We start from the raw sequence: 27,570 nt of genomic DNA on the forward strand, positions 1-27,570 counted from the left end.
TTGTCCATTTCATCTAAGTTGTCAAATTTGTTGTCATAAAGTTGTTTGTAATATTTCCTTATAGGCCCTTTAATTTCTATAGAGTTGGCAGTGATGCCTCCTCTTTCATTCATGATTTTGGTGATCTGTATCTTTTTTCCGGGCCAATCTAGCTAAAGGTCTGTCAATTTTGTTGCTCTTTTCCCAACTTTTGGTCGTACTGATTTTTCACTATTGTTTTTTCTGTTTTCTATTTCACTGATTTCCATTTTGATCTTTACTATTTTATTTCCTTCCTTCTGTTTGCTTGGGTTTGTCTTGCTTTTCTTTTTCTAGATTTTTAAGGTGAAAACGTAGAATGTTGATTTGAGATCTTTCTTCTTTCTCATTAGGCATTTAAGGCTACACATCTCCCTGTAAGCACTTCTTTAACTGCATCCCATAAATTTTGATGTACCGTGTTTTCTTTTTTTTTTTCTTTTTGGCTGCATTGGGTCTTCGTTGCTGCATGCGGGCTTTCTCTAGTTGTGGCGAGTAGGGGCTACTCTTCTTTGTGGTACGCGGGCTTCTCGTTGCGATGGCTTCTGTTGTCGCGGAGCAGGGGCTCTAGGCGCGCGGGCTTCAGTAGTTGTGGCTCGCGGGCTCTAGAGCTCAGGCTCAGTAGTTGTTGCACACGGGCTTAGTTGCTTCGAGGCGTGTGGGATCGTCCTGGACCAGGGCTCGAACCCGTGTCCCCTGCATTGGCAGGAGGATTCTTAACCACTGCGCCACCAGGGAAGCCCCGGAAGTCACTTTAAAGTAAATGTACTTTAAGAATAAAGGAGTCTGGAAGCCTGGGTCACCCTATTATTCACTGCTTCTCGCTCTCCACTCCTCACCCTGACTCACTGACTTTCGTTGGACTGTGGCATGAGAGAGAAATAAACCTTTGTTGAGTTAAGCCACTGAGAATGTGGAGAGTTCTAACGGGTTTATAGGGCTGTTCAATTCTTGTATATCCTTGGTCATTTTCTGTATAATTGTTTTATCAGTTTTTGAGAGTGAGTATTGAAGTCTCCAACTGTTATTGCTGAATTGTCTACTTCTCCCTCAATTCAGTCAGTTTGTGCTTCATTTACGTGGGGGCTTTGTTGTTTTATCATCCTTATCAACTGACCCTTTTACAATTAAAAAATGTTCCTCGTTTCTCTAGTAACAATTTTTTGTCTTAAAATCTATCACTAATATTGGTGTAGCCACTCCAGCTCTATTTTAGTTACTGTTTGCACGGTTTACCTTTTTCCATCCTTTTACTTTCTACCTATTATCTACAGTGTGTGTGACCTTGAATTTTAACTGTCACTTTGTATCTGCATGACCCTGGACAAGTTAATTCAATTTTCTAACTGAATCAGTTTCTTCACCTATAAAATGAGGATAATACACAATAATACTATTACCAGGATTAAATAAGGCAATGTAAGGCAGCTGTGCATAGCAGCATGAATAATGGATATTTACAAGTACTACAAAAATCATTATTAATGATACTGCCAGAGAAGATAAGCAAACAGTAATCAAAATATATTCTCACCTTTTCTGATAAATACTGTTCATAAATTCCAACAGCAGCTGCTCTTAAAAGACCTTTGGTTTGGTTGGTTTGATGTCTTCCATCTTTCTGACGACTTGATAAAACTTCTAGCTGTTGTTGGGCTGTAACCCGGTATCCTTCCACTGTCATCCAGAAGAAGAGATGTGCCTGACCTCCAGTTTGCTGCATGTAATCTACCAAAATCCATAACAACATAGATATTAAAGTTACACATTTTTGGGTGCATACAGATGTATGACAAGTTAAGAAGGATTAAAGTTTCAAATACTTAAAACTCCACATTTTGAACATGTTTAGAAAATGCTTGAGGTTAAAAAAATATATATATATCATAAACTGGTTAGGCTGAGAAGACCAGTTATGCAGAAAAAACAAATGGAAACACGTATTTTTTTTAAAAAATCTGATTTTTCACTAAAATATCTCTAGGGGATAAAACTGCCAGAGAAGCCTTCATCAGAAATAAACTACTTCACCAACATTCAGCTTCCATTCTCAACAAAGATTATTAATCACAATATTACTATTATCATAAATATTAAAAATAACGTTTGGGCTCTTCAATAAGCCATGCATTTGTTTTTGATCGTGAAATGAAGAATCAGGGAGTTTTGCTGGAAATGTCCCCCAGATAAAAGCAATTTTGATGTAATATTAATAAAATTAATAAATATTTATATATTAAAATGGCATAAAAACAAAGCCCTCTCCCATTCATGCACCAAAATGATATACACAGGTTATACACACCAAGTATTCCTGATAAAGTATTCTTTCTCAAATAACTTAAATTTAAATTCATAGTAGAATCTCCTGGGGTTTATTTAAAAGCAGATTAGCAAATGCACATTGGAGTTAAAATAAGCATTTATTTGCTCGACAACAAAATAAATCTCTGGTTTCCAAAGAAAAGGGAGTATTTCAGAGAATGAGGGGTGGAAGAGAGATATATATGCCACACCTAATACCACGTATCTAAAATTTAACAATATTTACAAATATTAAAAATTTCAAGGTTATATCATTTTTATAAAATGGATTTACCTACCCATAAAAAATTGTAGTGCAACATTGTCTACAAGAATGCTGTCCAGGGGGACTGTGCAAAGTTTCCCAAAGTTTGCTGCCAGTTTCACAGTATTTATTTCCTACAAATAAAAGTTAATGTAAATTAATATTTCATCTATTCACTCACTAGGTTAAAGATCTTTACATAGATGTAAAAATTTAAGTTAAAATGGAATAAAAATAAAGGTTTCTCTTCTTGTACATGTGGGTGCCCAATAAAAAGTATCAGCTCACTGAATTTCCTAGAGTTATTTTAAGAGCTGCTTAGTAAATATACATTAAAAGTATGATAAGCACTCATTTCTTCTAATAAAAAAATAAATCTAAATGTATTTTCATGGATTCTCTAACTCTGTATATTCCAAACAAAAATGAACATTTTAGGAGCTAAAGGGGATATTTGGATCACCTTAATATGTTCAAGAATAAACAAATCTCAATATTTTCAAGTACAGATTGAAGTCTATCTACTGGGAAAACAGAAAATATTCCCGAGTTAATCTGCTCCTAACGGAGTAAAAATTCTATAATCTTTATAGAAAGTGTATTTCTTTTCAGTCTACCTAAACAGTAAATTACATATACTTCAAAGCAAGAGAGCTACATAGGGTGAAAAAAAAATTTGTTAACAGGTTCAAATTTAGAGAATCTACATGTCCAGCATTGTGCTAGGTGCATTATACACATTACTTCATTAATCTCCACAGCAATCCTATTGGATAAATACTACCAATCCCACTCAACAGATAAGAAAGTTGAGGATCGGAAATGTTGCCTGGGGTGACAAAGCTGGTTAGAATGAGTCAGTGTCCTCAAAACCTGCTGCCCCTTCCACAAAGAGCCATAGTGTTTCCAGGAATGATTTTCACCAGCTTCTCTGCGTTCCCAAATCCATCTCTCACAATCCTCTATTTTTAAAAAAAGATAGACAGGTTTTCTGAAAGTTAGATAGGCTGCCTTATTCAGGAGCAGATATTAAATTAGGCATAGGAAAAGGAAGATGTTTTGAAAAAAGGAGAAAAAAGCTTTCTCTGTAATTAGTATCTCTCCTTCATATAAGTACTTAATAATAACAGATTACCAACTTAAAATGTCTGGGGTAAAGCAATCTAGTCCCAGCGCATGATTTCTCCTAAGTCTTCCTTCCTCAGATTTTATCACCTCTTTTTCCTGTCCAGCAGCACCTCTATAGACAGGGAATGGAAAAGAGTATTCACTATCACTTTATTTCTGATAAAAAGAATAAAGCACCTCCTAAGACTTTAAGATAAGTAGCATGGTTAAAAAACTACATCTCTGCGAAGAGTGTGAGTTTTCTTCCAAAGGAAAACACTGTATGACTTGAGCTATTAAAAAAGGTAAAGGTTGATATTCGAAATAGAATTGACAAGCTTCCAAACAAGGTTCCAAAATTTCAAAAGGATTCAATATCGGAAGGTGTTTAGGCAAACAGACTTTAAATAATGATGCGTATGGATCATTAACTCTTAAGATCTAGGTAAGGTAACTAGATAAAGAAACAGTAAGAACAAGTGAAACCATATTATTCTTCTATTCTGAATTTACATGCATGTATAAACTCACTTTAAAATATAGTTAACTGAAACAAAGACAGACAGACATACACCCGCACACACATATAAATGACAAATGTGGGCCTCAAGTAATGTAAGTTATAATTAAACTAGCAAACTAAACTCAAGATTTTTAAAAATAAGTCTTCCATTCCTTAAGGAATTTAAGTACACTGCAAATTACAAGACCAGAGAGTCACAAATAAATTTCCAATAGAAAACCAGCGTGAAAAAGGTGACTACATTAAAAACTAAATGTAGTAAAAAATGTTTTTGTTACGTTTTAAAGCCCCAAATCTCTGCTTCTCCTTTACAATGAAAGTCTTCCAAACAGCTACCTGTAATCACAGTTTCTAATTCACCTCTTCCCATTTTCTCCTGGACTGACTCCAGTCAGGGTTTCTCTCCACTATTCCACCAAAATGCTATCATCAGATCATCAATAATCCCCCTGCTGGCAAACCCAATAGTCAATTCTAAATCTTCATCTTACTCAACTTATTAGTCGCCTTTGATATACCTGATCTCTCACTTCTTTAAACATTTTCTACACTTGGCTTCTAGGATATCACACTCCCAGGTTTTCCTTCAATCTCACCAGTCACTCTGTTTCTTTGGCTAGATCTTTCACTTTGTCTTAAACACTAAGTAACTGCAGGGCCTCAGGACTAAGTCCTTGATATCTTCTTACTTAAACTCATTCTTTTAGGTAACCTCATCCAGTCTCTTAACTTTAAATAAACATCTGATAATCCTGAGGATTCTCAAAGTTTGTTCCATCACTAAACATTCCCTTGAACTCGAGTTTACGAATTAGCATGTGTACTTGAATGTCAAACCGGGATCTCAAACTAAAACATTCAAAACTTGATTCTCTCTTCCAGACTTCCTCCTCCCTCAGCTGTATCCATTTTAGTAAACAACAACACTATTCATACAGTTGCTCAGGCCAAAATACTCTGGAATCATCCTTGAGTCCTTTTTTCCTCTCTCACCCTGTATTTAAACCATTAGCAAATCCTGTTAGCACTATATCTAGTCTCTAATTACTTCTCACATGAACCTCCACAGACATCTCTTACTGAACTAATGCCAACAGTCTTGTAAGTGATCTGTTTCCATTCTTGTTCCCACCACTCCACCACAATCTATTCATCACAAAGAGTCCAAGTAATCATTTTAACTCATAAGTCACATCATGTCACTTGCCAGGGCAAATCTCCAATGGATTCCTATCACAATTAGAATTTTTAAAAATCTTACTATGGCAGTAAACCCCAAGGTTCCTCTCTAATTTCATTCCTACTACTACAATCCTTTTCATGCATTCCATACCAGACAAAATGACCTCCTCTAACTCACCAGGCACTTTCCTATTCCAGGGCCTTTGCATGCTCTCACCTTTGCCTGCAAGATTCCTTTAAAAAAAAAAAAAAAAATTCACAGGACCCTCTCCTTATTCACATCTCTCTCTGCTCAAATGTCACCAAATCTCTCAGCATATATCTAAAACACTCCCAGACATTCTCTATCACCATACTTTGCTTTACTGATTTTTTTCACATTTACTTATTTTTTACATTTTTTACATAATACATCAATTTATATATTGGTTAATTTTCTGATTCTACAACTACTGGGTTGGCCAAAAACTTCGTCCGGGTTTTTCTGTAAGATGTTATGGAAATGTAAGCTCCATGAGAGAGATTTCTGTTAGGTCCATCTAAAAAAAGGTGCCCAGTGTACAAAATATAATAAATGTTGAATTTTGAATAAATAATACATGAGTAGATAAATATATAAATCAAGAAATAAAATCTTTAATTACTTCAGTATTTTTCATGCAGCATTTTAATCTCTTTAGCTTGTTTTAACAAATACTTACACTACATTGTGTAAGATAAACTTTTTTCTAAATTCTTAGTTCTTTTGTAGAGTGCTACACTGGTTAATATTCTACCTTTTGTCATTTGCTAGACGTTTTAATGAATATAAAGTATTTATAACTAAATATTAACTCAAAAGTACTTTACTTACCTTGCCTGACTGCAACCGTTGTATTCTTGAGTCACATACTTTCTTTACAAATAATAAGCTATTTATTTGATTTTTGATGGTGTTGATATCTAAAAACAAACAAATTGATTATGAGGTAGAAAGTGGCAGTGTTACTTGTGAAATACTTTAAACATACATTTACTATAATTTAACATAATAACCAATGAATAGAGTAATTATTTTATTTAATAAAAGAAAAAACTGGAAACTTTACAGTGAAATTATTTAATTAAAATTAAACCATGCCAATTATCTTTACTTCAGAGATAACTGCAATAATAAGAGTCTCATATTCAGAAAATTATCGTGCTTTAGTCTCAGCACATATTAGCATAATAAAAGTCAGATTTACTTAAGGTGAAAACAACTAATAGCATCAAATGACATTTAGGTAAATTAAAGTTTTGTTTGAAGACACAGTAATCATTAAAGAAGTAAAACATTCTTATGCTTAAATAAATTATCAATACTTACCATCACCAGCTGTATCTAGAGATCGAAGATATTGTAATTCTTCTGCTGCTTTATCTCGGACTGCTTCTAGCTCTCCAATATTGTCACTCAATTTAATAATGTTCATAAAGGCCTCATAGTTGCAGTTAGAATCACGGATCTGAAAATAAAGTTTAAAATACAGATGGGAGGGAGACTCGCTTAGGTGAAAACAGAATCTTGAGTGCCTACCATGGGCCAGGCACAACTTTCCTCTATATCCCCACTGTTTATAACAAAGCAAAATGAAAATCTCTGTACTCTTGGTACTTAAATTCCTGTGGGTCACAGACTATTAACAAAGTAAGTAAGATATATAGCACACTACAAAGTAAAGAGCATGCTCAGAATGTCTGATAATAGCAAGGAAGCCATGATGGCTAGAGCTAAACTAAAGAAGTGTAGAAGAGTAATGGAGATCAGTGGTAATGGAGGGCAAATATGGAAGGGTTTAGTAAATATTTTGGCTTTCACTCTGAATGGAATAGTTACTGGAGAGTTTTAAACAGAAGAGTGGCATTCTCTGACATAAATTTAACAGAATCACCGTAATGACATAAATAACTGTTATTTCATCTTTTTTCTCCAGCCACTTGCTATTTAAGAATAGGAATGGAGTAGAAGGTTAAGTTGGATTTAACCAGAGTGTGGTTTCACCAAGCAAATAATAAAGTGAGAGAGACAGGAAGGTAGTTGAGGATGTTGTGAAGGAATGTATGACCACCAACAAAATTTAAGCTAAGTGAAACAGTAAGGGGAGCTATGAAAAGGTAGCCAACTTGGGATACTGTCCATTCTAAACAAGGAGTCAAAGCACTGGGGATTTGTGTAAGTCTGGAGGTACGGAAAAAAAAAAAAAGGCCAATGAGCACATGAAAAAATGCTCAAAATCATAAGTCATCAAGGATGTGCAAGTTAACCATAAGAAAATGACAATGCCAAATGTCTATCAGAATGTGGAGAGACCAAACTCTCAAACAGTGCGAGTGGAAGTACGAAATTGTAACACAACTTTGTAGGACTACTTGGCAGTTTCTCTCACTTGGTATAAATTTTACTTCAATAATACAACAAGAAGTAGGTTTTTAAAGACCTGATTTTTCTAAGAATACATTAAGAAACAAGTTAAGTAGCTGTTCACTTATCTGCTCTGGGGGGGGTGGTAACAATATGAACCAATTAGGTACTCTATTCCACAGTCAGAGATAGGACTTAACATTAACTAGTTTGTCTTAAAAAGAAATAAAATATATATTTCGAGATGAATAATGCAAATCCGTCCACACTGTTTTTAGAAATGACTTAAAAATTTTAAACTATTGTTGGGTAACACGAACACTTTACATAGATAAGATGTATGTTACTACTACACTGCTCTAAACTTTTCCTTTCAAATAGAAATAAACTATACAATTAGATATCATTAATATGAAATTTAACTGGGTGAAAGAGTAAGAACTGAGCCAATTTTAATCTTTATAATACCTACACATGTAAAGGGTTTTCCACACAAATAATGCCAAAAGTGTGCAAACCAGACAACAAAGTAGGCTAACGATCCTTTATTGATATATTCTTCTCTTTTAAACATATTTTCTGATATTTTATAGCTAAGTACAATAGTGATCAATTCCTGTTCATTAGATAACAAAAAGACCCACCCATCATACACAATAATAGTACCAGCTCAACTGTGGGGAGAACAAGTAAAAATTTGATGGTCTGAATTCTTTTTTGAGTATGTGTTAAATCCCCCCAAAACATTTTTCCCATATAACTAATTATATACTTAATATAAGCTTAGCAAAAGAAAAATTGAAAACTGAAGAAAAATATAAATAGGAATAAAAATAATTCCTAACCTCATGAGTGAGAGATAACTATAACATTCTGGTAAGCATGCATCCTTTTCTGTACTATAGGTAAGGTTATACAGTACTGTACCCTGATTATTTAAGGTAAGTATACAATATCCATTTTTGTGTTACAAAAAAATTTTTTTTAATGTCATTTACTCTTGCTTTATTACTTAAATGTTTTTAAATTTGACCTGTGTTTCCTACTTCTTAAAAAATCATTTTGTTACATAACCAATACTCCTTGTGAGTAAAGTGAAATATATAAACAAAAGAGAAAAATTAAAACTTTCAGGATCCTACCTCTCTATTAATATTTCAGTCAGTATACATCTTATCAGAATCACAGTCATTCATAAATATATAATTACTTATATATTTATTTTTTAAAAGATTAGATATCTATACATACATCATTTTAAATTATGTTTTCACATAAAAATATACATATCTTTTCATATTCATAAAGATACACTACCATAATAATGGCGGCATAGTATTTTATTGTATCAATATGCCTAAATTATCCCTCTATGTGGGACAATTAAATTGCTTTCAATTTTTTAGTATTACTAGCAACACTGTCATTAATGACCTTAAATCGGATTGTTGCAAACTTGCTTATTAGCACTTTAGAATAAATTTCAGGAGTAGAATTCCTAAGCAAAGGACATGTATTGTTTAAAATTTTAATTAAGCGGATATGCATATTTTTAAAGCTCTTAGAGCCTAGCAGTACTCTGAAGAAGCTGACAAAGGAAACAAAAAATCAAGTTCTGTGACCTCCATGAAAGGCTCTAGGAACACAAAGATAGTAAGATAATTTCTGCCTGCAAGTAACCCACCATCTGATGGGAGAGACAAATACTGCAACAGGAACAACAATAAAAAATGGCAAGTCTGATAATGGATATGGTTAAACAAAGAACAATCAAGTAGTTCCTTCCTAGGAAAGCTAGACTGAGTTAACAGAAGACACTGTGGGGAAGAAATTTCAGATTCAAAAAAAATGAATCAAAGACCTAGAAGTACCTATCAACGTATTCCCAGTAATAGCCCATTTACACTCTTCCTCAGCCATGAATTTATTGAAAGCACACATAACCAGAAAAAAAAAATCAGAGCTAGTAAACTTAATAACCACTAACCCTTTGATATATCTGACGAATAAGAAAACTGAGTTATCTTATAGACATACTAAGCAACTTACAGAAACAAATTTAGAATAAAATGTAAAGTACATACTATTTAAGTAGTTCAGAACACAGCTGTATTTAAAATCAAATAGTTTTTTAAAATACTCATCATCTATATACACACAGACAATAAAATATCCTTTTTTAAATTTAAATAAGTAGAAACAGCACCAAAATTGTAAGGAAGATTACCTTATCAACAAACTTTCTTACAGAGAATTTGGCTGGTACATTCAACACATAAGCAAATAGAAATACTGAAAATATAAAGATTATCTTTAGATGTATTTTTACTTAATTTCTTGAATAAATTATTGCTTAATCATCCTGACCTCCAAATCATATTTGTACATTTTAAAAAACTGTTTTAAAAACAAGAGTTGTAATTTTACAAAGTACATACCATCCATATGACATATTGATTAATATAATCAGGATCACTGAGTTGATTTATTAATGGAAGAAGAATTCCTCGTGCAAGGATTTCCTGGACAAAAATTTTAAAACACAAAAACAAACTTAATCTAATATACTTCTCAAATCAATAGCACAAAGTAAATTTCCTAACACAATGCTGTTACTTAAGAAAGGTAAGGTACATATAAAAGTAAAACTTCATAAATGACATGATTTTACAAAAAGGTGAGCTAGTACACCTCATTTAAATGAGATGAAGCCACCTATATCAACTTGGATACATGGCCACAATGATAAGTAGAGTTGAGTGAAAAAAGGCAAAAGGATACTTCTAATATGTTAGCATTTATACTCATTTTTAAAAGGCAAAACATGGCACTAAAAGTGTTTATGGATTCCTACATCTACATTAAAAGTATAAAAACAAACAAGGAAAAGATACCAATCTTAGAATAGTGATTGCCTTCAAGGGAGGGACAGAGCAACTACAGCAAAATATTAACAGTGGTTAAATCTGGGTTGTTGGTACATAAATGTCTATTGTATTATTCTCTATACCTGTCTGAGTTTGAAATTTACCTAATAGAAGATAATAAAAATAAAATAACATAGGTTAAAACAATTACTCAACATTCTTTAGAATATACCTTCCCATTCTTTGCAGCTGTTTATGCTCCTACCTATTAAGATTCTGCCTCTCCTTCAAGGACTGAATCCAGAATTAATTTTCCAATTAAATAAACCCTGATCATTCCAGCTGAACACTTTTTCACTTATATGTTTAAAATACACTAATGCCCTGTATTTAAGCCATTTATCACATACCATTCTCTATGTAATTTTGTGTCTTCTACTTCTCTCATACACTACAGCTCTTCAGGAACTTTTTGTATATGAGTGAGATTAGTTAATCTATTGATTTATCTATCTTCAAAAATATTTAGCCTCTTCTTCTCAAGGTCATTGTCTTAAACATGGATGGAATTTGACAAATATTAAATGATGGAAATGAAGAAACTAAGAATTTAATGCTGATTCTACTAAGACAATATTTTTACCTGTTATTACTCTTCAGTCCTTTATGCCTGTGAAATCTAAATTTATGAAATATCATTTCTTATGAATACTGGAGAGGCTAAATAGCTACAAGTTTAACAGGATGTTTCACTTTTCTAAGTAAAGGACCAATTTATTTACTTATTCCTTTCCAGATCTCTAATTTATCTGTGCCATTTTCTGGTGTAAGTTCATAGAAGGTAGCCTTCACTTTATTTTCCTTTAAAGAAATACGTTATTTAAATTCTACTTTTGTAAGTTGTACAAGTCTTTTGACAACGTTTCCCCCACGATGAATTCGTATTTCCAAAAGGCACTAATGAAGGCTCCAGTAACTTTCTGAAATCTCTTTTGAGACACCATACAGTCTCAAAGTAGAAGAAATTGCTTATTCTTTCAAGGTTAGCTTTAACTCTAACTTCTTAAAAATTATATTTATTTATAGAATCCCTTCCTTCAAATTATGTATCTGACCACAGAAGCTCACATTTTAAAATGTACTTTGTAAGGAGAAAATTCACAAACAAGTATTTTTTGAAAGTTTCTTTTCAAAGTGAGAGAAAAAAACATGTGGACAAAATTTCTGAATAAATCTAGTGCTTCTTATTAGTTAATGCAAACAGTCAATATATCTCAGAAAACTACGCTGATCTCCTAATCTGCCTCATGAAAGGGTTTGGTTAGTCTAAGATGTAATCATATGACTCAACAATTCCTCTACAGGTTCTAGTGAGAGCTCTAAATATTCCAAAATATGTAGCAATTTCCAGATAATTTTCATATACTTTAAGACAAGCACCAGCTGCCAAATATGAAGGCTCAAAAGATAGAGTCATTGAGGCCATGAATCTCTAAACCAATAAAACACGGTAATGGAAGAAAGGAGTAGCAATTAAACAGCAATTATCTCAGTCAAATACTGTGATCTGTACAATCCATACAAAGGATCCATCATATAAAGGAAAGAACTAAGAACTCTCTAAACTGTTATTTAATCTGAACAAAATGTCTTTTGGGAAAACCTAGATTTAATTATCAACAAAAGAAAACTGATAAAGAACTATCAAGTTAAAAGAAAAACAAACTGATTGCAGTGCTCCAACAATTATACTCAACTCAATTAGACTCAAGCAAAAATAAATAAAATATTGGTCTAAAAGAACAATCTATGGCAAAACATATTTGCTCTTTAAACAGTCCTACTTATTTTAAACTATAACCCCATGTAACAAGACTCATCTTCATTCCTGTCTCCTAGAAGTCAATTTAATCTTTAAGGAGCAGCAATAGCGTGTCCACCACAGCCAGCAAGAAGGACAAATAGGTTTCCTTTTGCATTAAACCCAATTCTCTGATTGGGTATGTGCTATGTGGCAGGTACTGTGATAACCACTAAGTACATAATCATGATAAATACAAAATATGGTCCCCGTCTTTATAGGACTTAGGATTCTACTGGGGGAAAGAGGCATCAAGCAAGTAAATGCAACAACCAAATTGTCATTTTAAAATATGGTAAATGTTATGAAGGAAAACAGTACTTACCTACACTAATAGGGAATTATGAGGGGGCTTTTAGATTGGAGGCCTTTCTGAGAAGTGAGATATGTGGGACAAATACAACTTAGCCAAGAGAAGAAGGAGAATCATTCTAAGCAGATGAAAAAGAGTACGAGACAGTCCTATGGTGGGGAGAAATGGCACTTCTGGAGAAGCCAATGTAGCTGGAACATAGTGACGGCATGGCATGAAGGCCAGAGAGGTAAACAAAGCCACATCATGCACAGTCTTATTGTAAGCCTTTTAAAAGGACTTGAGATTTAAAACATTTCCTGGATAGTTATTACTGGGATGAAGAAAAGACTTATAAAAGGTAGACAGGATCTGGAGGCAAGAATAAGATTTCCATCTTGGGCATTTAAAGTTTAAAAGGGCTGTGAATCAATCAAATAGTGATTTTAGTGGGCAGCTGGTCAGAGGGGCCTAGAGCTCAGAAGGGAATCTGGCCTATAGACATAAATTTTTATTAGCATTTGGCTGGTGTTTAAAGCCATAGGAATGGATGAGCAAGAAGAGGGCTAAGAACTGAACAACTTGGATATTTAAAAGTTAAGAAGAGGAATTAAAGCATATAGAGGTGACTAAAAAAGAGACCGAAGGAGGAGAAAAAGAGAAGACAGTAATGACGTGGAACCCAAGAAAAGACAGAGTTTCAAGAAGGAAGACATGGCCAGCCATGTGAAATGCTGCTGAGATACTGCCTAGCAGTGGCTCTCTGGAGTACCAGGCAAAGACTCTGCTGCCAAATAATCAGCATGAATGAGTATGATGACTGATTAGCAGTATCTTCCTTCAGTGGTAAGTGTGAATCTAGTGATAGACATGCCAGATATTCACCTCCCTTGATAATGACTAGCCCAAATGACTGGTCTTCACTATATATAATCTAGCAGACTCTTCCCATCAAAATCAAGCATTTTCTTCTCACTTCACAGTACCATTACCCTACCTGAGAAGTGCACTGAACTCAAGTTAGAGAGCTATTAGGAAATTGATACTGCTTAAATAATAACAAACAAGCATTAAATAACAACAGACACCTTAGGAATTGGTGTATCTGTTCTGCAGAATGGTAGACTAAAGAGATCATAAGCTTTCATTTTTAGAAAAATTAGAAACTTCAATTTTACCCATTCAGCCAGGGTAAGGGCTAATGTTAGCATTAGCTAGCATTTCTCAATCACAACCAGTAGCCAAAGCCAAAATGTTATTCCTTTACATGTGTACAAAGAATTTTACTCCAAAGGTTTATACCCAGGAAATAAATGAGTCCAAGACTACTGTTCTCATCTGACTTAACTTATTTTCCAATGACAAGAAGCAGAATCTTAGCTACCCAGATTTTTTTGAAAGTTTCTATCCAGAAGTGTTACTTTAGTCAGTCTAATTTAAGTAAATTTATAGGTGAAGCTATATTAAAGAAAATTTAAAACATATCTTTGTTATAACCCAAAATCCAAGTATCTAACTCTAACTCAGGCAGTTTTCAAGGTGTTGTCCAGGAACCTCTGGGGTGTAGGGGGAGACAAGCATACAGTGATATTTTCAAAAAGGAACATGATGGTGTGATGATACCATTAATGGAATGTGGGCTGTGTATTTGTGTTCCAAAATTTCTTAGTTTTAATTTACAATACAATAAATATTGATAGATAAAGCCCACATAAACAGAAGCTCTTTGGGGTCCTCGATAATTTTTAAGAGCGTAACAAGGTCCTGGGACAAAAATTTTAATAATTACTACTCTAAGTTTCTTTACAGCCATGTATTTTGTATGAGCTTAGGCTTACCCTGACAAAGTATCGCATGATCTTGTTCTGGAAATCTCCAGGAGGTAGCAATAAATATAATAAGACCTCACACAAATCCCTTAGGAATCCTAGAAATAAAAGAAGTAGCTATAACAACATTAGAAAATATGAAGTCTCCACCTACTCTTGATATAAAACACAAATAAAGGTAGAAATAAGCAGTTGCCTGATTATACCAGCTTATTACCTTAGTAATCAGTATTCACTAAAAATCCCTTTATTATTCTCCAAATAGCAACTATTCATTAATCAAACGAATACATATTTTTTATTCTGCCCAATTCTAACCCACATTTTGAACTGTTGAGAAACTTCAATTACAAAAGTGTTTTCCCCAAAAAGTTTTAGTTGTACCATGTATTCTACACTTCTACCACACATCTTTGCATACTTAAAAGTTATTTGCACATTTAAAAATACACTTGTAACTATTTTTTCAGGAAAGAACTTCCATTGTCTTGGCAGGTAATAACAAGAAGAGTATGCGCTTCTATTGGGTTGGCCAAAATGTTCGTTTGGGTTTTTCTGTAACATTATGGAAAAACCCGAACGAACATTTTGGCCAACCCAATATTTTACTGATTGAGGAGGGCTTGATTTACATAAAAGGACTGTACATTATTATATCTATTTCTTACATTTAGTTATTTCATATTAGTGCTAATGAAGTAGCAGTTAAGAACTGAATTGCACAATAAATATAAAAAAGGAAAGAAGGAAAAAGGGAAAAAGCGGAAAGGAAGGCAAAGAAATAAAAAAGCTGAGCACATTTTTTAAAATCTAAGAAAACAATTTCCACAACCAGAAATGCGTTTCTGAATTGTTCATATGCTGACACTTCCCGGGAATATAATTACTGGGTCAGAACGAACTTTTTGGCCAATGCAATAAACAGCTAATCAGAAAAATGTGCCAAGCAGCACAGACTCCTAGTCGTTGTAAAACTAGGAAAAGACAACATCCTCAGCTAAAGCTTATCGGGTCTAACCTCTCAAAAAGAAAAGTACATTCAACTCTATAAATTTCATTTGAAATATTATAATCATTCCCTTAGGAAATATTCAGGGTAACAGGTGTACTCTTGAAATAGAAATAATAAATTCAAGGGGAAGATAAATTACTATAGATCAAAAAAAGTAAATTTATAATTATATAATGTTTCAGTTTGCTGTATTTTAAAAGATGACGAAAGAGGTACTCTTTAATTGCCATCTTTAAATTTTAAAGATGACCTTAAAAGAGAAAAAAGAATCTGGAAACTATTTTAAAGAGTTAAAAAATACAATAAAGTGAATAGTAGCAGTGTCTTTACTATGCTGCCTGTCCTGTAAGAATAATTTCACTCTTAGATTTTACACTTATATTTGTTCACTGATTCTGCTAACTTGTCTCCAACCAATGTGAACAGTTACTGTTCTCAAAAAAGTTAAACTGAAAAGAAAACCTTCTTCATCTTTGGGAGATGTGCACACTAGGTCACGGCAAACGTCCTTCTCCATTTCAACTTCAACTTCAAAGAAGGTATCTACAAGATCTTCTGCTGTACCTGGACAAAGAAGGAACAATTCAAGACATACAGAATAATAAAGAAAAACAGATTTAACAATCCGAATTTTCAAAGGGGATAAAGATATTACCTTTTACTTGATCATCTTTCTCTGTTATCTTCTGTTGAGCCTTTCTGAATACTCGTAGGTGTGTGCCAAAATCATCTACAATGCGTGTAGTAAAATAAGGTTGCCAGTCTATTTCTTTTGACCTTACAAAAAACACATGACATAAAAGCATTATATAAATGCTTTTTTAATCAAAATATAAGTTTATTTAATGACTACTGAAAGACATGATTATCAAAAGAGACTGAATTTATTTATACTGAGATTTTACTCATTTAACCACTATTACACCTTAGCATTCCCTTTCAAGAGACCCAGTTTATCAAATCTACTTAAACCCTCGAACAATATTCTTTGAAGTATTTTATGTGCCAAAGCTTAAAAGTACTATCTAAATGCTTAAAATAAATAAGAGAAAAAACAACAGGTATATTATGCAATTTCTCATCCCAGACATAACAATATATTAGGAATTCAGAATGTTTTTGCTTGCTTTTAAAAGAGCAGTTGAGATATTTCTTGGTTCCTTCTGAACCCTTTCTGAATTCTCCACATTCTTCCTTTTAGTTATACGGTCCAAGTTTTGAACCAAATATCTTTGGTATGAGCCTGACTGGTTTCTGTTTGCATATAAAACACTTAAAAACTTAACTATTTGAAATAACTATAGTCACATGGAAATGGTTTAAAGAGTAATGTAAAATACCACACTTACCCATGAAAAAGGTGATTACTAAGTTTATTAAGTTACCTAGTACTCTTATCTCTAAAGCAACAGACCTCAACAAACATCACTAATTTAGTAAACCAGTGAAACAGATAACAAATACAACAGATAAACCCAGATTATACATCTCCTTGGATTAAGTGATATTTTTAAACAAACATGTTATTCAATGCTGTTTTCCTTACGTTAGCACTAAAATTAATTCACCCCTTTAGGAACATACCAAATAAACAGAAGATAAAGAGGCTACTCATGAAGATGCTAGACAATGGGGGAGCAAAAAAAAGTTACCATAATTCATTATGCTAATTCACCATACCTGTATAATAAAGAAGCTAGTGAATAAGTTGACTTGATTACTGTCTTTTGAGAAAAAACTTTTAAATGTGGTAATGGCATTGAGGAATATAACAGATGGCTATTTTTAAACAAAAACATAAATTATTAACACTCATAATTTCTAATGCACAATTATGATTTTGTTATATACATGGAAAGAAAGAGTAAATTATAAGTACATGAATACAAACAATTTAACAAAAATAAATGTAACCTGAGCTCTGGGATCTGAGGAGAGGTTACCATTACTCAGAATGTAAGAGCCATGTATATAAGCATACACTAAACTTGGTAACAATACTCAGTCTCAACATAAAACCTAAAATAAAAACTTAAACCTAGAGGTCTCTAGAGTCTCTTTTTGCCCTTATTTTAGAAAGAAAAGCACAATCTGTGTAAGCATCTTTCAAAACTCTTTACATGAATATTTGTACAAAATCATCCAAACCTGAAAATTTTATAAGAACAAAATTTACTTGGTATAGGCCATTAGCTCATTTAATCCATAAAAGGTTCATTCTAACAAATTTAGAAGAAAGCAGAATATATAATCTTTCAAATTACATATGTTCTGTTTCATGGTACAGTGCTATTTACAGAATTTACTGAAATTTTCAAACAAAACAAAATTTATTAATTTTAGAAGGCATTTTAAAACCTATCTCAATTCATTATGGAGCATATAATGACATTTAAAATGACTGAAAGTTAACAAGTAATGCAAATACATGAAAATTATTTTAAGTATTAAATACAGATTTCTACTTTCAATATACAAATATATTGAGGGTGGGGAAAACAGGGAACACAGTATTTTATATTCTCTATCCAAGGTCATCATTTTCCCTCTGCTTGACTCATTTACCCTGAATACATGCAAATCTATTGCAAATCTCAACTCAAAGGAACTGTTCTAGGTTAGGAAGATAAGAACAACAGTAGTACATGACTTCCCATTTACATAATTAGGAAAATATCTACTAACAATTTCTAGTAGTATTTGTCTTAAAATTTGAAAGCCACACTTCCTTCTATTGATCCACAGGTAGTTTTCTATTAGAGCTCTTAATATTATTTATTCTTAAGTCATGCCTACAGTCAAGGCTCTTTTTCACTTTGTTTAAAATATTCCCCCACATGACTCCTAGTAAAAACACCTGGATTATTACACAATGAATCCTATTATCTACACTTTCATTTTATTATTACTTAGAGGCTTTCACTTCTTGAATTTAAAAATGAGAGCATACTTCCTATATGACCAAGAGAATAAGGGATATGTTCAACCCTACCCTGAGAATATACAATTTATATTAGGCCCCTGAAGCTTATATATCTTGACAGAATGCTTGTAAGAATTACGATGGTTAATTAGGAATGCAAATAAGCAATGAAGTCTTAATTAAAGAACAAAAGGAAAAGTCCAACTACCAAGTGTAGCTCTCTGATACATCTGGCAGGCCTTATCTTCATCTCTAACACCGTCATCTTATTCCTGGCCTTTTAATTGATCTCCCACGTCCACTCTAGTCTACCCTCCATTCTATTTTCCATACAGCAGCCAGACTGATCTTTTTAAAAATACAAATATGATGATACAAAACAGGAGCCGTAAAAACCCTTTAGTGACTCTCCGATCATACACAGCTGGGACCCTGCTTACTTCCTCATCATTTGTTCCACTGTCCTTCCTTTTCTGTTCTGTGTTTACCTCAATACCTTTGGACAGACTATTCCCTCTGCCAAGTTTGCTCACCCTGTCCACTCTCCATAAATTTACCTTCGCTCCCCCACATTCCTTTGACAATTCTCACTTATACTTTAGAGTTCACCTAAAATGTCAATTCCACACGGCACTCTTCGTTGACCCTCACCCTTTGCTTTATTCCTTCAGACAAGGTCTGGATCTCTGGTTACATATTCTCATAGCAGCACATTTTTCACTTTTTATAGCACTTATAACCTGCAGTTAAATAATTCAACTGCTGAGATAAAAATCTCAGGAAGTCAGGGATTTTGTCTGTTTTATTCCACTATGTTTTAGTCACTACTTGTGTTCCCCAATGGCTAAATAATATGTTAAACACTGGAGGCACTTGATACATACTGATTTATTGATTTCTCTTTCAGGGTCAGAGCACTGTTAATAGGTGCTTGGAGAATGGCCACATGAACCACGTACAGCAACTGCTTCTTTACTCCTTAAAGTTCTGAAATAGGACATATATTGAGAAGCTCTTTTTGCGTCCCTAAACCCCAAAGCTACTTAATGCTAATGCCAAAAAAAGGCAATGAATGTCCCAAATATGTGGGCTGAGACTGAGATTACATAAATTGCTTCACTGGGGCCATCTATTCTAAGCAGTATACAGCTCATCATCAGTAACACAAAAAACACATCAAAATCAACTAAGACTGAACTGGACTGAATACATGTCCTTGATTCAAGTAAAAGATACACCATTTCATTAGCTGTGAAATTCAGCAAGTCACGTCACCACCCATGGTTTTTCTCTAGGGACACTTACAGCTTTAAGAACCTATGATTAACTACATACCCATCCCAACACACACACATGCGCGCGCGCAGGAACACAATACATAGAAAAGTGGTAACTGGTAAGTAAATCGAAATATTTGATCAAAAGAAGGAATCATGAATGTATTTCATTTTAACTTAAATCATATAAATCTTTCAGTGTAAGACTAAGATAAGACCTTTTGATTAATGTTTTGCTAAGTGTTATTAATGTGGCCTTTGTCTTGAATAAACCATTCTCACATTGAGGAAGTTATGGTTTCCAGTTTCTTTTAAATGGCATTAACAACTAACGACATCTGTGAACAAATCCAAATGCAGAGTAAGAGTCTTTCAAGGCTTTTCACCAACATTTTATAGTTGTCTTTCACACACCTAATCCTACTGTGATCTATTTAGCAACTAGCTGAGTAAATTCCAAAGCAAGTGACCTCTTTTTCATAGGAACTACCCTGTCATACTCATATTCTTTAATCTATGTAGAAGTAAATTAAATTATATGATTATAATAAAAAGTATAAGCAGGGTACACAGGTTCAGAAACAAATACAACTTCCTTTTTTAACACACTCAATTGTCTTCCTCCTCTAAAGCATCCATGCTCAGCTCATACCACAAAACAATTATATCAGACTTTCTGTGCCCAAGAATCAACAACTAACTTCTGATAAGTTTAGAAGTCAAAAGGTAGGGACAGAAGTGGACAGAAGTACTAGAATGTAGCCTATTAGCCTAGCTTTAATGCTAAGGGCATGAGTCAGTATGTCTTACAAAGGGAATGGAGAATAACTGGCTAACTAAAGAGAATTTCTATTACAGTAGTACAGAACTGGTACCATTCTAAAAATAGCTTACAATTTTTTTTGATGATACCCACACACAGAAATAAGTAGAAGTTAGTTAAGTGCTATGTCGTAAGTCAAAAAGGATTAATTAAAGAGGCCACACTACAAACATATTTTGATGAATGACTAGTATTTAAATGGGGTAAAGAAGGATATAGGAACAGACAAAAGAGGGATATGAGCATGGCCTATGCAAGAGTCATCACGTAGACCTGCCTAACTAAAGAAGTGGGTGACCATTTGGCAATAGAGGCAATCTTCACACACTGGGCAGAATACTGCCCTGGAAAAGGTCCTTTATGTCAAAACGATAAAAGTAAAAACTGATTTTCCCACAGAAACAATCCTATAATAAATGTTACATTCCTGATGCTGTATTATTTTTTCACAGAAATGACTACTAAGACCTTATTTTAAAACAGTGAGAATGACATAGTAGGGACCTCCCTGGCGGTCCCAGTGGTTAAGACTCTGCACTTCCAATGCAGGGGGCATGGGTTCGATCCCTGGTTGGGGAGCTAAAGATCCCACGTGCCGTGTGGTGCAGCCAATAAATAAATTAATTAATTAACTAATTAAATAAAAAAAGAATGACACTGTATCTGCATAGTATGTATGTACGTATATGTATGTATGTGTATATATATACACACACACATATATATAAAGACTTTTTAAATGTGTATTAATCAATAAAGGTGATGTAATAACCAACTGCATAAAATTACAATAATATGTATTAATCTCCTATATGAGGTCTTTTACCTTCTAATTACAAAATTCAGACATTTAAAAAAATCATTAGTATAGTAAAATTCCTATACTAATGATTTCTAGTTTTTCTGGGTAGATTTTGACAAGCATCTTTGAAGACATTTTGAGAAGTTTTATTCCACTAGAGGATTTTTAGATCACTGACTCAGACATCTTTTGCTGAAATTGGGTGTCCTATCTGTGAAAGAAAAAATTCCTTCCTTGAGTCACGGAATCAGACAGTAACTTCCCCCTCAGACTTCACTATTATAAAGGATATACTCTTTAAAATACATAAACCTTTACATGTTTCCATCCTTCAAGAGTCCTTGAGGGAGTACGCTGTTAGCGTCAAAAGCTTCAGCCTAAAATTGAATTTGAGCAATATTTTAAAAGCAGAGAATTATAAACTTGCTCCTAAATCCATTAAAAGATTTTCCCTTCTTCCAGTCTCAATTTGCTCATATTATAAATACTTCACGTTACCATAACCACCTCCCTAGAGCACCTTTGTTTCCCTTTTAAAATCTACTTTAAGGATGTAGTTATAAGGATTGAGTATAAAATAATGAAACTGAACTTACATTAAATTTACTATTACTCTATACCATAATTCTTAAAAATATATGGAGAATTACTCTTTCATGGGAGCTAAATTAGCAACCACACGAGGTAACAACTTTCATTACTTCATGGTTGCTAACCTGTCTGCTCCCTTCCCTTGGCTGCACTGTTGTATGCTGAGTAGGAGAGCCAAAGGTGCACATCTCTCTCCTAACTCCACATTCAGTGACTTCATACTGACAGCTTAAAATCAACCATGGTGGGAGTATTTACACTTCACAAAACTTAAAGGAGTCGACTTATAAAACTACAAATTTATTGTTTTCAGTATTCAGTACAGAATAGTACTAGTTTGGATAATCAAATAAAAATTTTTCAAGTTTCACTGATACAAGACTTTTAACTACAGAGAAAAGACTGGTCTAGTAAATATCTTTCACGTTTAAGTCTTGTATCCTTTCTGACCGTGGAGAAATACAATAAAAGGTTTAAATAAAGTTTATCATCACCCTACTCTAAGATCTCCTATCAGTAAAACAACAGACTAGAGGAGTACTTTAATCCCAAAGTAAATTAAATCTAATTAGCAACCCCACACACTATAAAAAATAACTCCCCAAATGGTATTCAAAATGTGGGGTGTGATAGATAATGTAAGTGAGTGTTTTGAAGAGGAAGTATGAGTGAAAACAAACAAATCAAGATTAGTACCAACCATACCAGGGAATCTCAGTCTTTTAGAACTGAAAGAGATCTGAAATAATTACCACAAACCCCTGTAATTACAGAGCCAAAACTTAAATTACTTATTCTAGATTATATAGTTATTGAGATCAAGGCTTTGTTTAAAAAAAAAAAAAACAGAAAAACAAAAACAGGGTTCCTAACTTTCAATTTGGTGTTTTCTCTGCTATACCTTAACAACACAAAACCTTCTGACTCATAAACGTTATAAACAAATTGGTAGAAATGGAGAAAAATTTAGGCATGCAGTTTTATATAACCATAGTAAAGGAAATGGTATTTAGTGAACTATAACTCCACCTAAGAAATCCATCCAGTTCTACATCCTGTGCCCCAATGCTTCAAAGAGGTCAAGGATGCATAACTTTTAAAGAACTTGGATCTTCAAATATAAAGAAAAACTTAGATAGAGGAACACACATGAAGCACACTCTATTTTAGGGGTTGAGTATAAAGAACACAGAGCTGGAAGCCTTAATCAAGCTACAGGAAAAGAAAAAAAATAACCTGGGGCTAAGTGTGAATCTTCTTAAGTATAATGTTAAGTATTAAATATTAAATTCATGCTATTAAGTATTTTAATAAATAAGGTTTTCAGTAAAATTTACCTGATAAATGAAAAATTCCTAGACCCAACAGCGAAATATATTAAATTTTGTGGAGAAAAATTACCAAGGAAGTCATAAATGGAAACTCAATTAACAATAATTTATTGAGTATTCACTACCTTATCATGTACAAAACACTATATTTAAGCATTAGTTTCAAGATAACTTCCCAAGGAAATATTCAGTGGCTACCTATACAAAAAATGTCATCTACACCTGAAAAACGGTTTATTTTATTTATGTGTTTGCAAGAATATAAAAAACAGAGAAACAGGAAAAGGAATTTAGTTGCAAAGTCATCCTAGATATTTTTATTGCTGAGCAACAAATGTTTCTGTCTTGGGCTATAAGAATAATACATGCCCGTTTTGTAAAATGTAATTTCCTTCTTTAGATTTTCTGTATCAGCTATAAATTAGCCTTAAATCCACAATCCAAAGATCACTGTTAATATTTTAGTGTTTTTCTTTTAGTATCTTTGCTATGCTCACATACTTACAATTTTTTACACAGCTAAAATCATATAGCGTACACTACTTTGTGTGCTTTTTATTCTAATGTATTTCCTACTTCGTTAATACTACGTAATATTTTAATGTATGCAAATCTATGTATTCCAGGGGTCAGCAAACTCTCTCTAAAAGAGCCAATTAGCAACTATTTTAGGTTTTGCAGGCCACATCATCTCAGTCAACTCTGTCACTGTAGCACAAAAGCAGCCATCGACAAAATGCAAACAAATGAGCATAACTGTCCAATAAAACTGTACTTACAAAATCAGGCAGCAGTACAGTACACTCAATAATAAAATGACAAATAACCTAATTTTAAAATAGGGAAAAGATCTGACAGACATTCTCTATATACAAATGACTAATTTGCACATGAAAAGATGTTCGACATCGTTAGCTATCAAGGAAATGCAAATCAAAACCATCATGAAATACCGCTTCACACCCACTAGGATGGCTATAATCAAAAAGACAGACAATGACAAGTACAGGAAAGGATGTGGAGAAACTGGAACCCTCATACATTGTTGGTGGTAATGTGTAGCCACTTTTTAAAAGTTTGCAGTTCCTCTAAAGGTTAAACTAAGTTACCATATGACCAGAAACTCTACTCCTAGGTGCACATCTAAAAGAAATAAGAACATTAAGTCCACACAAAAACATGTACATGAGTGCTCATAGTAGCATTCTTTATAAAATCCAAAAGATAGACGCAAACCTACTGTCTGCCAACTGATGAATGGATAAACAAACTGTGGTGTATCCATACAATGGAAAATTATTCAGCAATAAGAAGCAATAAGTAATAATATATGCTACAACAAGGATGAACCTTGAAAACATCACGCTAAGTGAAAGAAGCCAGTCACTAAAGACCACATATTGTATTATTTCATTCATGTAAAATGTCCAAATGCATAGAGAGAAAAAGTATATAATTGACTGCCCAGAGCTAGAAGCTTTGTGGGGGATATGGGGAGAGACTGATAGCGGATATCAGGTCCCCTTGCGGGGTCATTAAAATGTTCTTAGGGCTTCCTTGGTGGTGCAGTGATTGAGGATCCACCTGCCAATGCAGGGGACACGGGCTCGATCCCTGGTCCAGGAAGATCCCACATGGCACGGAGCAACTAAGTCCATGAGCCGCAACTACTGAGCCTGTGCTCTAGAGCCCACAAGCCACAACTACTGAGCCCACGTGCTCCAACTACTGAAGCCCGCCACGCCTAGAGCCCATGTTCTGCAGCAAGAGAAGCCACTGCTATGAGAAGCCTGCACACTGCAAGGAAGAGTAGCCCCGGCTCACCACAACTAGATAAAGCCTGTGTGCAGCAACGAAGACCCAACACAGTCAAAAATAAATTAATTAATTAAATAAATTTATTTTTTAAAAAAAGTTCTTAAATTGACTGTGATGAAGGCTGCACAACTCTGTGAATATACTGAAAGCCAATGACTTTAAGTGAGTGAACTGTACAATATATGAATTATAAAAATATACAGTTAACCACCCCTGGTCTATTCTATAGATATAAAAACTTCAACTTTTTCTCCCCTTTTAAATATTTAGATGGTTCCTAATTCTTTTTGCATCTTTCTGATTAACATCTCTTTTGAGCTAAGTTTTCAAATGGCAAAGAATATAAAATGACAATAGTATAAAACTTCACTGTTGCAAATGTCCATTATTGTACTTGCCTTTTGGACAAGTCTAGGAACATACGATTTACATTTCTATGGCAAAAGGGAGTGAGAAAAATGGAAGACAAACTAAAATCAAGCAGGACCCTTGGGAGCTTCCCTAGACAGATCCCACCACCACCACCATGTCTTCCACCTGCCTCTTGTCTGTAGAAAAACTTCAGGCAAAGAATAAATTTAATCAAAGAAATGAGAAAATACAGAAACAAAGTAAAATAGTCAAACAGGACAAAATAATAATAGTTCAGTCCTTAAAGTCAAGGACCTTTAGTTCCTCCTCAAGGGCTACAGATAATATTGAGCCATATCCTCTGAGCTGTTTTACAGATATTAAAACCCCCACCAGGTGGAAAAAGTTAACTACTTGATGACCAGACTGTAGCCCTGACATAAGCTGCTCCATCTTACACAATTCTAAGAACTGACCTCAAGGAAATGGGAACAAACTGACCCTGGAACTGAAGATTCACTGTACTTAAAGCAATCGAGATGATGCTAATCAGACCACCTCATGACCAATTTCAAGATGACTATCAGAGCTTACTATGCTGCTCTGCACAAAGCCCCCTCCCTCTGCCTATACACACCTGAAACTCCCTTTTAAAAGCTCTTGCCCCCTGATCAGCAATGGGGAGTTGGCTTCTGGACATGAGTCCACCTTCTCCCCGGGTTGCCAGCCTCCTGAATAAAACAACCTTTCCTTTCCAACCAAAATTTGCCTCTCAAGCAGCGAGCAGTGGGACCTGAGTTCAGTAGCAAAACCCCGTTATTCCAGGAACAGTGATACCATCAGCATCAGAACCACTGAATCTCAGAACCTACATTTCCTATGTCCTTACACCACGGGAAAACCCTTCAGGAAGGAACACAGTAGCAATAGAATATATCTCCTTTCCACTAACCCTAGGGTTCAGGGAAACAGATGTGTAGAGTTAGTAACCACATTTCACTTTTGAGAACAACAAGGTTCCTTGTTCACTTGTACCTCCTCATACACTAACCTTATCCCCCTTCTGAGAACTGTGCTCAGATTATTCCTTTTGCCTAACATGTCCTTTATCCCTCCCTCTCCATCTCAATACACCCATTCTTGAAGTCCAGTTTTGGCCTCAATCCACATGAGGTCTTGATCAGTGACTCTGGTCCATTCTATCTCTACATGAAATCCTCTAAATGCCACACAAATCACCACTTTATTTCTCTCCATTTCATGTGCTTTAATTTTGTCTCCCTTTCCCTTCCCCCTCAAAAAAAAAAAAAAATAGAGCTAAGAAGACAAGGTCAAAGAATCTGTGTATATATCCTAGGAATGTAACAAATAACAAAAACAACAATAACAACAAAGAAGTTAACATTCACTGAACACATGCTATGTGCCAGATCCTATGATGTTTTACATGCACTTTTCCCCCATATAATCATTACAACAATCCTATGAGAAAATTACCCCATTTTACTGATGCAGAGATTTAGGCACAGAAAGTCAAATAACTTGCTCAAAAAGTCATTTATTGGTCGACAAATACTTTATGAAATATTTCATGCACATCATCTCCTTTGCCCCTCACAAACTCAGAGTGTGCTACAAGTTCAGCATCACTGCTGTACAGAGTTGTTAAGAAATGTTCTTTTAAGTGCATTATAACTTAATGGTACAGGTAGAATTGTAATACAAATCTCCCAGGGCTTTCTATCCTATATCATACTATCTTATTTGAAGAGAGAATAAAAATACATGGGTTATCACAGATTCATCTGCTAAAGCTCCAGCCTAATTTATGCCCAGGCTCCACAGAGAACTCAAGTGCTATGGGAAGGTTTCCTTCCCTAAACTGTTACTAGAATAACAGGTACTAATGTTAGTATGAGGTGTTATCATTACAAAGTACTCTCTCACATGCGATGTCATTTAATCCTAACAACAACCTGATAAGCAGACATAGGTTATCACTAGACTCAAA

General features: G+C 34.1%; 1 protein-coding gene across 2 annotated transcripts in view; it reads right to left on the minus strand.

The window, feature by feature from the left end:
* SNX13 (sorting nexin 13) overlaps window positions 1–27,570 on the minus strand; it is a gene marked incomplete at its 5' end in the record, with an annotated part of 138,397 nt that overhangs the window by 58,201 nt on the left and 52,626 nt on the right. For both annotated transcript variants that reach the window (XM_082661480.1, XM_082661481.1), the window contains 8 exons: window positions 1,553–1,746; window positions 2,622–2,721; window positions 6,253–6,341; window positions 6,748–6,886; window positions 10,221–10,304; window positions 14,641–14,729; window positions 16,106–16,207; window positions 16,299–16,420. In XM_082661480.1, coding sequence (XP_082517606.1) covers window positions 1,553–1,746; window positions 2,622–2,721; window positions 6,253–6,341; window positions 6,748–6,886; window positions 10,221–10,304; window positions 14,641–14,729; window positions 16,106–16,207; window positions 16,299–16,420 — 919 coding nt within the window. The remainder of the gene's footprint in view (window positions 1–1,552; window positions 1,747–2,621; window positions 2,722–6,252; window positions 6,342–6,747; window positions 6,887–10,220; window positions 10,305–14,640; window positions 14,730–16,105; window positions 16,208–16,298; window positions 16,421–27,570) is intronic.

Source organism: Grampus griseus (genome assembly GCF_964374135.1).
Source record: "Grampus griseus genome assembly, chromosome: 9".
Taxonomy (NCBI): Eukaryota; Metazoa; Chordata; class Mammalia; order Artiodactyla; family Delphinidae; genus Grampus; species Grampus griseus.